This window comes from Callithrix jacchus, chromosome 5 (genome assembly GCF_049354715.1).
Source record: "Callithrix jacchus isolate 240 chromosome 5, calJac240_pri, whole genome shotgun sequence".
Taxonomy (NCBI): Eukaryota; Metazoa; Chordata; class Mammalia; order Primates; family Cebidae; genus Callithrix; species Callithrix jacchus.
This window is the reverse complement of record NC_133506.1, coordinates 26,656,706-26,670,121: the sequence shown is the minus strand read 5'-3', so window position 1 is coordinate 26,670,121 and position 13,416 is coordinate 26,656,706. Positions and strand designations below refer to the sequence as shown.

The window sequence follows — 13,416 nt, the reverse complement described above, 5'->3', positions numbered from 1 at the left end:
GTCTCAGATTTATTTTACATTTCTAAGCCCTGTCGCAGAAATATGAGTTTTGCCTGACTTCCTGGAGCCTGCACGGTGACTTCCTCAGTTCTCTTAAAGATTGTGGAACAGCTGTTCATCACCATAATGGAACAAGAAGTGCTCGTTTTCCAAACTTTGACTTTTATAAATATTTCCTCTTTTGGGAACTTAGGTAACTAGCTGCCTTCTGAGCAAGCCACAAAGTGCTAAGAAATGTCAAAATCTGTAAAACTGCATTCATCCTTCCCTGCCAAATGCTTAAACCTAATGTCATGCGCAAAACAGCTGTCTGGGTGATAATTATCCGGTAATTATGACTTGGAAATCCCATCTAGATGAGACGAAAAAATTGCTTCAGAATTTTGGCAGGTCTCTTGTGAGGTTAGGAGAGGTCATTCAACCCACAGTGGCTCCTTGGTTCTGATGTCAGAGATGCAGAAAGATGTCATGGGGTCACTACCATGCTACATGAAAGGAGGCCCTCGAGTGTCTTTGGAAATAAAGCCTCTCCTGGGAAAAGCTGGTGGTGGAGAAGAGAGCAGATCAAAACGCTCCCCGCAAATAAGCCCTGGAGTTGCTTTTCAACAAAAGTGGGTTATTTTTCTAAATAACGTCTGCATTTCAGCATGAGCTCCATGGTGATGGCCCCCACCCTGCTCAATGTGGCTGAGGAATTGGCCACTTGAAGGCACCCGAAGAGAGCCAGGGAGGAACCAGAGACTGAACAAAGGATCCAGAGGGGTTCCTCCAACCCTCAGACAGAAACTCCCTGTAGAAGTGTCAGTTACTTCTACAGTGGCCCAGGGTAGCACTGAGTGCAGCCCCCACGATGCCTGTTACTACTTTTAGAATAGAAAACTGGGGATCAGAATTTGCTCCCTTTCTAGCTCTTCCCCTCTTTATATAAAGTTCAAGAGGCCACCTAAGCACTAATAAGCAGACCCTGCCCTGTCTTTGAGCACAGATTCAATTCAGGGATGGATCTGGTCTGAAATTTTTCCTCTGAGCCCAGAGTCATGCATGAGTGGTTGCTGTGGCATGATCTGCTTTGCCAGTAGCTGTCAGTGCTTTGAGGAAAGCACTCCTCTCTGCCTCTTTCTAGCTGTGTGATTTAACCTCTGCACCTTGGATTCCTAATCTGCAGAATTGAGGTAAGAACTATATTTTATTTAGGATGAAACCTGAGCCCTGTGCCCAGTCTTGGTGGCTCAATATGACCCCTGCCCACCTCACTCCACACTACCCCTGCCCAGCCTGCCTCCTGTTCTAGGACACATCCTGCCTCGATGCCTTTGCAAGTACAGTTCCTTCTCAGAATGCTCCCCTGTTCTCCACACACCCCTCTCTTCCTATGGCGGGCTCTTGTCATTCCTGACTCCAAACAGAACTTAATCTTCTGTCCAATAAATACACAGTGACACCTGCACCTCACTCTAAAACATCACTTCATCTTGTCATCTTCATAATTCTTTTGTCCTCTGAAGTTAGTGCATTCATGCATTTGTTCATGTAGGTACTGTCTATCCTTTCCCACTCAATGTATACTCTAAAAGGGAAGGTCTAGTCTACCTTGTTCCTTTCTGAATCCCTATTGCCTTGCCAAGTTCCTGGCATATAGTGAATGCATAAGCCCTGGTTGAAAGAATAATCCTTTCCTTATATAGGCGTTGAAAGGATTAGATGAGACCATGTGAATACAGTGTCCCTACAGCGCCTGGTGCAGAGTAGGTGCTCAATGAATGCTAGCTATTTTTATTGCTCTTGTGCTTGCCTGCCTGCTTTCTCCTCAAGTTACCCTACTGCTTTATTCTTCTCTGCTCACATATGTTCCTCTCCAGGGGAGGTGATGCTTTCAGTTAGGATCCTTCCATCCATCCATCCATGTATCTCTCCATCCATCTCTCTAACCATCCATCTCTCTAACCATCCATCCATCCATCTCTCCATCCATCACTCTAACCATCCATCCATCCATCCATCCATCCATCCATCCATCCATCCACCCATCCCATAAATATTTGTGGAGCATGTTCCAAGTGCCAGGCACTGTGTTAGGCACAGAGGAAATAATAAATGCGTAAGATGAGCACAGTTCCTGCTGCCCTCGGGGAGGTCACATGTCCAGGGGAGACTCAGACCAAGGGGTAAAGGTAAGCACTTTGATGAGAACTGCTGAACCCAGATGTGACACCTGGTTCAGGCTTGGAAAATACCAGTTCAACATCTGTAGTGACATCTGAAAGCTAGAGAAAGAAAGAAGCTCCTGATGGGGGCCCTTCTAACCCCCTCTGTAAGGTAGTCTAGGTTCAGAGGGCCATTTTCTGGGACTCCCAGCTTCCAAGCAAACCAAAAGGCATATACTGTTGGGCCAAATACGGTTACTATTTTGGTTTAAGATTATTGGTTAAAGAGGCATAGTCTGTACAAACAAATGTTTCTGGAAAATTAAAGCCTACCTCTCTATAGGCTAGTTTCTTAACTGTTTTTGATGAAAGATTTCACTGTGAAATGGATCATATACTTGATGCTTATCCTAGAGGATATGAGATATAACTTAACTTGTGCTTGAATGACTCAGGATCACCACCATTAATATAAATTACTTAACTGGGCTGACACATGGCAAAGATCTCAGGAGCAACTGATGTACAAAGAGATTGCTTGCTGGTACAATTGAAAAAATAAAATTTCTTCTCTATTTAAACCAATAAAATGTCCTGCTATGTGTAAGATGGAAATTGGTGCAGTGTGGATGGCAGACATGAAGTGGATGAGGTCTTAGACTCTCAGGAGAGAGAGATGTGGTAAATAACTGTGGATCAAGGGGGAAAGTGGGTGGGACAACAAGGACGTGGAAAAGAGATTATGTGCAGTGTGAGGCTGTATTTGGGCAGAGCTTAGAAAGATTAGAGGGTTTAGGATGTGGGTAGAGCTTAGAAAGATTAGAGGATTTAGGATGTGGGGAGCATTTGGGGTTCTTCTGTTCATGGGGATTCTTCCCTCATTGAATGCCCTCTCAAGGAAGGGGAGCAAACTACTTGAGTAGACTAAGGAGAAAGCAGACCATTAAAGCGTGCCACTACGATCTGGGCTTATTTATGACTCTCACTACCCTGATTCAGTTTGCCAGGTTGATAGGCCCCTGTTGCTTGTTCATTTACATTTTAGTCTTGACTCAGGATAAAAACTTTTCCAAACAGTGGAAGTTAGCATTACTTATGAAATGCAACATTCACAGCTTTAACCAAATCATGGCTTTCCAGTGGTTCCTAGGTTGTGATTATTACTAAACAATAAGCTAGTCAGAAATTTTTCCATTGAATTTTTAAAGCTCAAAATGAAATCTCGTTTTCAACAGAGGGTGCTGAAACAACCATATATCTATGTGCCAAATTATGAAATTGAATCCCTACCTCACACTATATATCAAATGAAATCTTCTTGATTTCCCTGGGGTTCATAAACTGTTTATTGATTATATTGCTGAATTTCTACTTTCAAAAGAGTGGTCTACATTGAATGTTTGCATCTCTGGAATAAAATGATAGTTTTGTTTGTTTGTTTTTTGCACTGATTACAGAAACAGCAGCATTTGAATGGAAACACAACATGACACACCCTTCTCCGGGGTTTGCCTAACCAAGTTTCCCCCAAGAGGACTCTTGTGTGACATGGCTATTGATTACAATAAACCAGAGTGGTTTCTTCTGCATTTCCCCCTTAACTTTAAGGATAAGGGAGATCTTCAATTTCAAGTCTTAATGTGGCTCTTGTAAAATTCCAGCAGAATGACCAGAGTGACCCTATTATGTCATCTTCAGATGAAAAACATGAATTTGGGCCAAACATCCACTAAAGCCTGCATTTCTGTTTTCATGATGTCACCATGTCAGTAGACATTGAGATCTGGAAACAGTATCCTTTCATAGCTCTGGGAATTACTGATAGAAGAATGTTTAATATTTTGTTCTCTAAAGAGTGTTGGGAGCATGTCAGGAGGAGAGGAAAGGAGGGGAGATCATTAGGGGAATGATTTACGGTATGCCGAATCGAGTTGGAATTTCAGGTCTGATATCCATGTCTACTCAAGAAGATTTCAAAGTTGGTAAGAGAAACTGGTTTGCTTCTGGGGTGAGTTTTAGTTTTGTTTTGAAAGTTTTTAATTTCACCTTCTATGATTGTCCCCTGTAATCCAAATAAAATAAAAAAATAACATCATAGATCTGAAGGACATTCAAAGTTTCTCGTTCTCTGCTCCTGCTTGGCCCTCCCTCACTGGAGAGTCATCCTGGTGAAAATATGTTATTCAGGGATGAATTTTTCAGGTTGTTTCGAGCCCAGGTATTTTTTCTTCTTCTTTTTGATGCTGATTTTTTGGCCACTATCTTCTAGTCCTCAACAGAGGGACAGAAAACAGTGAAAATTCAGATAGGTCTGATTTTTACTTCCTCATAGCTTTGATAAGAGGTAAATGGGAAAGTTCAACTAGCCGAGGAATAAACCAGATGGACTACCAATGAGTTCATCAGACTCCAGATGATGTTTCCAGTGGGATTTTAAACAAACAAGTTTGATACAATAGGAAGTATAAAAGGCGATATATAGAATTGTCTGTATAGGATGATCTTAGCTATATAAAGCAACCTAGAGAAAGAAAAATATGTGCTGAAATGGTAACAGTAGTTATCTATGGATTAGACTCTGGGTGATTTTCATTTAATCCTCTAGGGCTGCAGTGTCCAACAGTCAACTGCAAGCCACATGTGGCTATATGAATTTAAACTAATTGGCCAGACACGGTGGCTCACGCCTATAATTCCAGCACTTTGGGAGGCCGAGGCAGGCAGATCACCTGAGGTCAGGAGTTCAAGATTAGCCTGGCCAACACGGTGAAACCCTGTCTCTACTAAAAATACAAAAATTAGCTGGGTGTGGTGGCAGGCATCTGTAATCCCAGCTACTTGGGTGGCTGAGGCAGGAGAATCACTTGAACCTGCGAGGTGGAGGTTGCAGTGAGCAGAGATCGTGCCATTGCACTCCAGATGACAGAGCGAAACTCCACCTCAAAAATAAAATAATTAAAATTAAATCAAAATCTAAAATCTCAGTTCCTCAGTTGCACCAGCCACCCTCCGTACTGTCAAGTCACAGGTGGCTACGAAATTAGATAATAAAACTACAGAACATTTCCATTCATACAAAAATTTCCATTGGGTAGGCACTTCTCCAGAATCTTCTGTAACTTTCTATAAAGTATAAGAATTATTTTTATTAGAAAAAAAGAATAAAGAAAGGTTCAGCTAATCCAACTGGAGAAAAACCACAAGAGATTATTTTAGTACTGGCAAAACGGAATCAAAGTGACTTATATTTTAAGGAAGCGACAGGACAACTTCAATGGGAGAGTTTAAACAATTGACAATTTGCTCTCAGCTTGAGTACAGGAAAGATGTGTTAACTAAAGGGAGATGGTCCACATGTGGTCCTGAAAACAGAGCTCAAAGAGCCAGGAATGGTCAATATGCCCAACACAACTTGGGTAGAAGGGGCAGCTCAACCTGTTGCTCTGGTTGAGAGATCAACTCCATTGTTTGGGCAGATGCATGACAATGGCAACTCAACAGCTCAGGAAAAGGTTATCCAACAAATCCTTCTTGTTTGGGGTCTCCTCTCAGCCAGACAGTATGACTGTATAGACTCCGAGTGCTGACTGCCATCTGCTTCTCTTCTTCTAGGCACGACACTAAACTAGTTACCTGGATCCTTCTTGCATCCAAGTGGGTACATGTAAGTTATGTGGACAGGGAATGGGGACAGTTGGAAGAGATATGACTTCCAGGCCTCATCAGAAAAAGAGCTACACAATATTTCATGCCCTCGCCTGCCCTGCTTTCTGTGTAGCTATGGGAGACGGACTTCAGCGTAGTAGAATCACCAGAGGGACTATGCCACAAACCCTGAGTTTCTGACTGGAAGAGTCCATGGGAGCTGCCAGGATGGGAACATCTGCAGCGGAATTTGAGTGAAAAAAACCAAACCCTTTTTGGGCTACTCCAGTGGAATTTTGGGGTTGTTGGTAATGTAGTAGCTAGCAACACTTATTCTAAAAAATGAAACCATGATTTGACTTTGGTGACCCAGCAGGTCTAGTTATTTAATCCTCGCATGCCTCCAGGAGAGTCCAGAACCATGATTGACTGTTGGCCAACCCCTGAGAGTATGACCCTTTGGATGTTGCAATTGACGACATTGGTTTGTACACCAGAAGAAATAGGCCACGCTGTACCAACTCGTCAGGATCATTTAGCAACCTTTAAAATGTCTGCCTGGTATCTATGCTGGGTTCTGAGATTCAGGCATCATGCAGCAGAAATGTGCTTACCTGACTAGCCCTCCCCAAAAGCTCCTCATGCATATTCACTTCTAGGGAGAAAGCATGTCCTGTTTGACCCGTTAGGGAAGGAATTGGAGGCCTGCAGGTGACCCCTCTGGGCTTCTCCTGATGCATTTCACTTTCCAGCTGCTTTTATTCCATATCCTGTGCCATAATAAACCTTGGCCATGAATGGAATCTGTGAGTACTCCTGATGAACCACTGAATTAGAGGATGGTCATAGGATGCCCAAAAGTAACTCCCACATAAGACATTTCTCCAGGAATCTAGAGAACATATCAGCCAAAATAAGCATATGCTTTCTGCACAGCCCTTATATATCTTACCATCTGTTACTACCATCTGCTGACATTCTATCCTAGACATCAAACTCTGGCGAATTTGGCTGATGTGAGTCAATTCATAAGAGCCTGATTGCAAAAGTCTCACCCGCTGGGCTGCAGCACTTAGAAGAGTTATTTGGAATTCTGTGACCCCAGGGGGTGATACCCTTTCAGCGGCCAAGCTGGGTGGCATCTCTCCAGTGTCTCTCTGACATGAATCACTTAGCCTGTAATAAGGTGAAGCAAGTTCAGGAACACTACAGTAGGGGTTGGCAACTTACGACCCATGCGTCAAATTTGGCCCACGAATTGTTTCTGCGTAGTCCATGAGGGAAGAATGTTTTTTACATAGTTAAATGGTTGGAACAAAAATGGAAAGAAGTGTAAATATATCATGCCATATAAAAATGATGTAAAATTCAAATTTCAGTTTCTATAGCAAAGTTGTATCGAAACAGCTAAGTCTGTTTGGTTATTTGTTGTCTATGGCTGTTTTTCTGCTACAGCAGCAGAGCTGAAGAGCTGTATAAGCATCCTCTGGCCCACAAAGCCTAAAATATTTAGTATTTGCCCCTTGACAGAAAGAGTTTGCTGCCCCCTGCTCTACAGTCCCGAATGTCCCGGCAAGCCTGACTTAGGAAGGCCTTTGACAAGGAGAATTTGCTTTCCCCTCGGTATTACGATTTCTATGCCTCTTTTGCCCCGAGACAAAAACCCTGTGGCCAAGGCTGTTAAAACAGAGTCCACGTAGCCTTGGATTTCAGAAGTCCTGGAGAAAACCACTTACGTAGGATCCGTAATCCACAGCCAGGGTCTGCAGAGCCCAGGGGAGACCGAGGCCAATCAGGATGTCAAACACGTTGCTCCCAATGGAGTTGGACACGGCCATGTCCCCCATCCCTGCAGGGACAAGAGGTCACTCAAGTGAGGGCAGGGAACCCAGGAGAGTGCAGGGACCCCACATGGGACTCTCCCAAACCTTCAATCTCACAGCCAGACGGTGGTTTTGCAAGCTCCCATAGGTGCTTCTTTTCCAGGCCATTACCTATGTGAAAGGATGACACCAATCGCAAAACACAGAAACACACATTCTATTGAATGGTTGACCTTTACTTCCAATGTGATCACTGATTGAATATAAGTGATTCACAAGACCAAATACAGTGATAGGCTTCGCGTGTGTCCCCACAAAATCTCATGCGGGATTGTGGTTTCCAGTGCTGGGGGTGGGGCTTGGCAGGAGGTGATTGGATTCTGGGGGTGGTTTCTTATGAATGGTGTCGCACCATCCCTCATTGGTACTGGCTTTGTGATAGTGAGTGAGATCTCGTGAGATCTGCTTGTCTAAACGTGTGTAGCACCTCCCCCCTCCTTGTTCCTGCCGTGTAAGACACTCCTGCTCCCCGTTCACCTCCCTGGAAGCCGAGCGGAGACTGCCCCGCTTCCTGCACAGCCTGGAGAACCGTCAGCCAGTTAGACCTCTTTTCTGATAAATGACTCAGCAATGTCAGATGCCCTAATACAGACAGTTTCAAGGATTCTAGAGATTCTGAGATACTCTTTGGAAAGGAACAAGGTCCACCATTCTAGAAAGTGACTCCCAGGCTCACACCTGCACACTGGGTCGTCTTCCCCGCACCGTCTCCAGGCCTTCTTTGGAGTAACTGACCAGGAGTGTAGACGTCAGTAGAGCTTTGTGAGGACCGTGAGATAAGTTTTGTATCTCCACAACACATTTGTTTGAAACAAATGACCTCCAGCATAAATCAGGCAGATGTGTCAGAATGCGTGCTGTGGAAGGGCCTGGACACCTGGGGCGTCTGGGAAGGTGAGCTGTGAGCTGTGGGCATCTGGGAAGGATCTGTCACACTCTGAAAACTGACCTCTGGCAACCATCACTGAGAGGGCACTGCAGGTGGGTCAGCCTTAGCGATGGTGTCTGTCCTCTCTAAGCCTCAGTTTTCTTATCCGTACAATGGGGATATAATTGTGCTTACCTCACAGAGCTGTTGTTTAAATCAAATAAGGTAAGTGCATCTACGATGCTTTACTCAGTAAAGGTTAGCTATTAGTTTATTTCCTACTACTTTTCACAATGGAAGGATGGTGATACAGCCTCTAGAAGGGGCTGTGGGTGCTACCTAGGAAATGTCTTTGCTTTCCTCAAGGGTAGGACCTTCTGGATCATTTCTCTGTTCTTCTGATTCCAGGAAAACTTTCAGCCAACATGGCATCACCCTCCCTCCTTCCAAATCCTGTTAACTGCCAGGTGGATCCTGCAGGTAGAGAGGTCCTTCTTTCCTTCCTTCTTTCTCTTCCTTCCTTCTTTTCCTTCCCTCCCTCCCTCCCTCCCTCCCTCCCTCCCTCCCTCCCTCCCTCCCTCCCTCCCTCCCTCCCTCCCTTCCTTCCTTCCTTCCTTCCTTCCCTCCCTCCCTCCCTCCCTGTTTCCTTCCCTCCCTCCCTCCCTCCTTCCTTCTCCCTCTCTCCTTTCTCTTCTTCCTCCTGCCTTCCCTCCCTCCCTCCTTCCCTCCCTTCCTCCCTCCTTTCCTCCCTTCCTTCCTCCCTCCCTCCCTCCCTCCCATTGCCAGTGGAAGTCTCACCTTGTCTAGCCACAATGAGGCTGGCCATGCAGTCAGGCACGCTGGTCCCGGCAGCCAGGAAGGTGATCCCCATGATGACATCGGGAATCCCCAGGGTGTAACCGATGATTGTGACCTAGAAGGAGCAGGAAGAGGTGGTGAGCTGAGGGTTACCTCGAGCCCCACCTGCCCATGGTTCCTCTCATGGAGACCCCTAACAGGCTACAGTCTGGGCTGCCTCTGTGGGATGCAATGTCTGCCTTCTGTATCAATACAAAGCGATGAACACTACATGGGTTGCCGGCCAGGGCTGCAGGTCAGGGGACAGTGCTGTGACACGGCCCATGCTTTCCGACAGAACACTGGCCTTTTCAGTTGCTCCTTTCAGGTGAGGCGGGTAGTTAGAGAGAGGAAATAGAATTCAAATACTGAACTCCCGGAATGGATGATGCTTTGCTTGGGATTTGAGCACCCATATTAGGGGTACGTGTAACGGGAATGTAGAAGAATTGCGGAGGGGCTGGATTGACAGCATCCATACTTGTCGGAAAAGGCATAACTCTAAGGCTGGGCGCAGTGGCTCATGCCTATAATCCTAACACTTTGGGAGGCCACGGTGAGAGGATTGCTTAAGTTCAGAAGTTTGAGACGAGGCTGGACAACATATAAGACCTTGTCTCTACAAAAAATTAAAGTTAGCTGGACATGCCTGTGGTCTCAGCCCCTTCAGAGTCTAAGGCAGGAGGATGCTTGAGCCAAGGAGGTCCAGGCTACGATGGGCTGATATAGCACCACTGTACTCCAGCCTGGGCAGCAGAGTGAGACCCAGTCTAAAAATCAATCAATAAAATTTAAAAAAAAGAAAAGGAAAAGCTGTAACTAGCATTTCCTTTCCTCTATTTCTTGAAGCTTGGTAGCAACTCGCTGTCCTTGTCAACATCTTCTTCAGCATAATAGCTTCATGGAATACTATTCAGCCACGAAAAGGATGAAATTACGTCTTTGCAGCAACATGGATGGAACTGGGGAATATGATCGTAAGTGAAGCAGCTCAGACACAGAAAGTCAAACTGTGCATGTTCTCACTCATAAGTGGGTGCTCGTAATGTGTACGCTTGGACGTGGGGTGTGGAATGATAGACAGCGGAGCCTCAGAAAGGGCAGGGGCAGAAATGTGGTGTTTCTGCATCTCTTTCCCCCCTGGAGACTGAAAGTCAGAAAGCCCAGAGGCCGCCCCAGTTTAAGTTCAGCATGGAATGAAGTGGGTGCACGATGAGAAATCACTCAGTGGGTATGACGCACATGATCTGGTCATGGATACACTGAAGTCAGGACTTCCTCACTTCCATTATGCAATATGTCCATGTAACAAACTGCACTTAGACTGTTTACGTTTATGCAAATTTAGAAAAGGCAAATGTAAGAATGCTTTAAAAAAAAAAAAGCAGTTGGCCGGGCGCGGTGGCTCAAGCCTGTAATCCCAGCACTTTGGGAGGCCGAGGCAGGTGGATCACGAGGTAAAGAGATCGAGACCATCTTGGTCAACATGGTGAAACCCTGTCTCTACTAAAAATACAAAAAAAAAAAAAAATTAGCTGGGCATGGTGGTGCGTGCCTGTAATCCCAGCTACTCAGGAGGCTGAGGCAGGAGAATTGCCTGAATCCAGGAGGTGGAGGTTGCGGTGAGCCGAGATCGTGCCATTGCACTCCAGCCTGGGTAACAAGAGCCAAACTCCGTCTCAAAAAAAAAAAAAAAAAAAAATTAAAAAAAGCAGTTGATGAGACAGATGACAAGGGAGCTAGTGGCAAAAAAAGAGGGAAGTGGAAAAAGAGACACGTTCCCTGCACGCAGGCCCGAGAAGATGCTCACTTGAGTAGAGACTATCAGGTCATGTTAGGGCGCCACTCGATCTTCCGGACTTTCCATAAATTACAGGAAATGTGAACCACATGTTGTAAGGAGCACATTCTTCTCACAGCTCCTTCTGGGCCAGGCCTTCAAAGAGATACCTGCACCTGGAACCCTGACTTCCCTCCAAGGGCCGCAATCACTCCTTCCCTGTTCAAAGACTGGAGGGATGTGAGTGAAATCCATGGAGATGCCTGCCTTGCCTCCTTTCAAACCAGAGAATGCAGCTCATTTCTGTTCCCTACTGGGCAGAACTGAGCAGAATTTAACCTGGGGTGGCCGCAGGGCTTTCTGACTTCTACTCTCCACGGAGAAAAGGAAGCTGCAGAAGCACACACTGTTTCTATTTTGTGGCTCTGGAGCAAATGGGGCTACCGGAATCCTGGCCAAACCTCGTTTCTCCTGAGGCCAAACCCTCAGCTCGGTCCCTGTAGGACTCTGCTACTCATCATTTTCATTATCATGTTTGTGGCTGGGTCTGGGGTTCAGGGGAGCAAACTGCCCAGGTGCCCAGGACTAGGTCTCCAGCTTCTCCTGGTTTTCTCCCTTACTACTGGCCATTGATGGGGACTTAGAACCTCCACGGGAGGGAAAGTAAGCAAACAGGAGGTTGAACCTCAGATGAGTCTGGTCAGTTAGGGGACTGCACAGAAAATCACATAGCACCTTGAGGTCAGGAACAGCCAACACTGTCCCCCAAACCCAGATAGAAGGTGGCACTTGGTGTATATGTCAAATAAAAACATCAGTAAATGCAGAATGAAGGAAAACTCCCTGGCTATAAAACTTGGGTTTAGGCCGGGTACGGTGGCTCATGCCTATAATCCAGCACTTTGAGAGGCCGAGGCGTGTGGATCACAAGGTCAAGAGATCGAGACCATCCTGATCAACGTGGTGAAACCCCGTCTCTATTAAAAATACAAAAATTAGCTGGGTATGGTGGTGTGCACCTGTAATCCCAGCTACTCAGGAGGCTGAGGCAGGAGAATTGCCTGAACCCAGGAGGCGGAGGTTGCGGTGAGCCAAGATCACGCCATTGCACTCCAGCCTGGGTAACAAGAGCGAAACTCCGTCTCAAAAAAAAAAAAACAAAAAACAAAAAACAACCCAAAAAACACACACAAAAAACTTGGGTTTACAACAATGTTTGTGATATTGATGGAAGAGATGATTATGAATTAGTTGTGTCAGGTTTACAAATTTGCTATCCACGTTACAAAATTGTTCTGGGTATTTTTGGTCCTACAAAAATATCTTTTTCAGGTTCTCTTTTGGCAAAACCTTCTTTTTTTAGCTCCTGATTTTAATTCTCCAGCATTTATATTGCATTCTGTCTAACATTCAAGGCAAGACTAATTGGATTTGCATCATTTTGCCATGCCTTCTAATTTCTGTCCAATTCTAATGATTTAGATTTGCTCCCCAGTTAAAAAGTATAGCCATAAATGGGTAATGCAGTCTGAAAGGCTGGGTTTCCTAAAATGGCTTTGTTAATGTCAAAGCTACTGATACAATGTCAATCAATTGTCAGTCAATGTCAATCAACCAATGTCAATCACTGACTCACTATTTTAGCCTCAGAAGGGACCCTTGAGTGAACATCTAATGCAACGCCTCATTGTCTGGTGGAAGAAATTAAGGCTCAGATAGGGATTGACCATCATTTCCCAATTCTTTGTGCCTTTCCTCCATGTCCTTTGTCCTGTGACATGACTATTTTTCCCACTGGAGCAGGTAGAGTACATTTCCCCCATGCCACTGATGTGGGATTTGGCCAGTAATATGGGTAGACATGACAGTAAGTCAGTGCCACGCAAAGACCCTGGAGGAATCTCGTGTTTCCACGTGCTCTCTTGCATTTTAATGATGCACTGTGAGAAGAGCATACCCCAGGTAGCCTCTGGCCCAGAGAAAATGAGCAGACACATGGAGTAGACATGGATCCCACCTCTGCCTGAATCAAAATGGCCACCCTGAAGCCTGAAACAGAGCTGCATAGAAGGTCCCAGCTAAGATGAATCAATCCACAGTCAACCTGAAGACGTGTGAGCAGGAGAAGACATGCCTGCCATTCTAAACTACCGAGTTTAGGAGTGGTTCCTTGTGCAGCTTATTGTAGCAATAGCCGACTGGTACTGTTATGGACTGAAACGCTGACTCGTACAGAGATTTAACGGTGCCATAGGGTCC

The 13,416-nt window shown here is 45.3% G+C and overlaps 1 protein-coding gene across 1 annotated transcript in view; it reads right to left on the bottom strand.

Moving 5' to 3' along the window:
- Window positions 1-13,416, bottom strand: part of SLC24A3 (solute carrier family 24 member 3) — a 518,474-nt gene that overhangs the window by 16,472 nt on the left and 488,586 nt on the right. The window contains exons 14-15 of the mRNA XM_017971984.4: window positions 9,339-9,453; window positions 7,526-7,638 (exon numbers count right to left, since the gene is read on the bottom strand). Coding sequence (XP_017827473.2) covers window positions 7,526-7,638; window positions 9,339-9,453 — 228 coding nt within the window. The remainder of the gene's footprint in view (window positions 1-7,525; window positions 7,639-9,338; window positions 9,454-13,416) is intronic.